General features: G+C 42.2%; 1 protein-coding gene across 6 annotated transcripts in view; it reads left to right on the top strand.

The window, feature by feature from the left end:
• Haus7 (HAUS augmin like complex subunit 7) overlaps nucleotides 1-1,028 on the top strand; it is a 19,183-nt gene extending 18,155 nt beyond the window's left edge. Inside the window, exon 9 of one of the 6 annotated variants that reach the window (XM_048796736.1) lies at nucleotides 691-1,028. In XM_048796736.1, coding sequence (XP_048652693.1) covers nucleotides 691-813 — 123 coding nt within the window. In that variant the 3' untranslated portion in view covers nucleotides 814-1,028. The remainder of the gene's footprint in view (nucleotides 1-690) is intronic. The other 5 variants (XM_048796735.1, XM_048796734.1, XM_048796733.1 and 2 more) reach the window with 5 other exon arrangements.
• The last annotated feature ends 1,692 nt before the right edge of the window (nucleotides 1,029-2,720 follow it).

Raw genomic sequence — 2,720 nt, 5'->3', positions numbered from 1 at the left:
CCTCCTCCTCCTCCTCCTTCCTCCTCCTCCCTCCCTTCCTTCCTTCCTTCCTCTCTTCCTCCCTTCCTTCTTCCTTTCTTTCATCCCAAGAGCATTCTCCCTCTGAGCTACATCCCCAGTCCTTTTTTCTGTTTGTTTTGTTTTTCCTTATTTTTTTACTTTGCGGTAGGGTCTCCCTAAGTTGCTGAGGCTGGCCTTGAACTTGTGGTCCTCCCACGTCCTCCAGAGTTGCTGAGATTACAGGAGTGTACCACCATGCCAAGCTTATTTTGGGGTTTTAACAGAAAGGTTCTAAGACTTCCAACACTTGGGCCAGCCTGGCCAGGAGACCCCCAGCAGGACAGTTAGGGCATTGTGTCCTCTCATCAGAAAGGCCTTTTTTCCCTTGGGACATTTCTTTTCCTACTTTACCATTTGCTTTGCTTGGGCTGGGATGTCACACAATGCTGGCGTGTCACTGAGCACTGAGGGTTGCCAGAGTGACATGATTGTGTAGTATCCCCACCAGGCCAGGAGGAAGAAGACTTAGGTTTGATTGGTTATTCTCTGGGTGGGAGTTCTGCCCCTTGCCCTTGGCTATTTCTGGGGTGACTGCTACCTGCTGAGGGTGAGTTTGCATGGGAAACAGGAAATACCATCTCCGGGTCAGAGCAGCAACACAGTGCCTGCATCTCTTTCTTCCCGTGCCAGCTGTTGAAAGCAGTTGTGGAGGTGACTAATACCTCTGCAAAAGCTGTGGAGATGGTGAAGAAGCAGCAGGACGAGCAGATTTCTTGGGGAAGCAGCAGCTCCGTGATGAGTCTAGGTATGTGACTGCCACTGATGGGGAATGGGGGTAGGTGTCCCAATGCATGCCCAACACTCACTTGGCTCAGGACTCTACTAGTCCTTGGGGAGCATTTGGGGACTGGCCCTTTCGTCTTTTCTTTTTCTAATGCATGTTTCCTTCCCTGGAGAAAAAAAAATACTCTCAACAGATTATAAAATAAAAACATTCATAATAGAAAATTGGGATAATCCAGAGATGTACAGAGGTATAATGACAATCCAGAGGTGGTCAGTGTTACTGTTTGGAGTCTGTTTCCTGCTATTCTTTCTCCTATTGTCATTTTTAATTTTTTATAACTTAGGTATAATCATTACATATACAGTTATTTGTTTCCTTTAACTTCATTTTATATGCCTTTTTCCAGTTTTCCTAGTAAAACTTTTCTTTTTTCCTTTGGGTACCAGGGATTGAACTCAGGGGCACATGACCCCTGAGCCACATCCCCAGCCCTATTTTGCATTTTATTTAGAGACAGGATCTTACTGAGTTGCTTAGTGCCTTGCTTTTGCTGAGGCTGGCTTGGAACTCATGATCCTCCTGCCTCAACCCCCTGAGCCACTGGGATTGCAGGCATGTGCCACCCTGCCTGGCCCTAGAAAACATTTTTACTTATCAAATACTATTCCACTCAGGCATTTGCTGTAATTTGCTAAACATTTTCTATTACTGAGTCTGCAAATCATTTTCATTATTTTCTATCGTATATAAAAATAATGTAGAGTTCTAATGTTGGGTAGTGCTTTGTTAATAATGTCTGTATGGTGGGACAGTAATTATTGTTTAAAGAGTTAGTTACAATGACATGAGGGAATGCATACTATAATATGTTAAAGGAAAACCTAGAAGAAATCCTTGAAGGAAATGAGCAGGATATGGACATTGATTTTTCTTTGTGTTGGAATCAGTTTGTTTATCCTTCTGTTTGTGTTTGTGTTTGTATCTGTGTGTATGTATTATTTATTGTGGTGCTGGAAATTGAGTGCTTTACCACTGAGCTATATCCCTAGCCTTTTTTGTTGTTTTAATTTTGATACAGGGCCTTGCTAAGATGCTGAGGCTGGTCTTGAACTTGTGATCCTCCTGCCTCAGCTTCCTCAGTTACTAGGATTATAGGTGTACACCACTGTGCCTAGCTGAATTTAATTTTAATTAAACTTTTTTTCTAAATTTTTCTTAATTATGGAAATATACAGTCAGAAAAGCTTTTTTGTTTGTTTTTGAATAAGAAAAATAGCATTCTGGGAAGAGTCTCATTTTTCAGATCCATAATGATCAACTGGTTTGGATATTTTCCCTGTGCTATATCAAACCCAAATTGATGATTTCTAGGACAATGGTGTGGTGACCCAGGTGGAGAACAGAATGTAGCTGTGATGTGCCCTCAAGGTCACTGCTGACCTTAGTAATAATTCTTTGTGAGATTTATCTACATCGTCTGTGTCTGTAATCTGCTCATTTCATTGCCATGTGGCACAGGCCAGCAAGCTTTTTCAGTAAAAGACCAGATAGTAAATATTTGCAACCTTGCAGGCCACATGGTCTCTGTGACACTTCCTCTTCTCTGCTTTGCTAGTGAGAAAGCAGCTCTCTGGGATGCATAAATGAATGAATGTGGCTATTTCAGTAAACTTTTACTTATAAAAATAGGTGGGGCTGGGATATAGCTCAGTTGGTAGAGTGCTTGCCTCGTATGCACAAGGGCCTGAGTTCAATCCCCAGCACCACAAAAAAAAGCAGGTGGTCTATACCTTGTTGACTCCTGCTGTATAGTGTGCCACCTGCCTACATGACACGGTGTCTGCTCTTCCTGGACATGTGGGTTCTTTCAGTTTGGGGGTCTTGTGAATAATGCTGCCATGAATATTCTTTTTTTTTTTTTTTTTTTTTTTTA

The sequence above is a fragment of the Marmota marmota genome, unplaced genomic scaffold (assembly GCF_001458135.2).
Source record: "Marmota marmota marmota unplaced genomic scaffold, marMar, whole genome shotgun sequence".
Taxonomy (NCBI): Eukaryota; Metazoa; Chordata; class Mammalia; order Rodentia; family Sciuridae; genus Marmota; species Marmota marmota.
The sequence above is the reverse complement of the archived record's forward strand: the minus strand, read 5'-3'. Positions and strand labels throughout refer to the sequence as shown.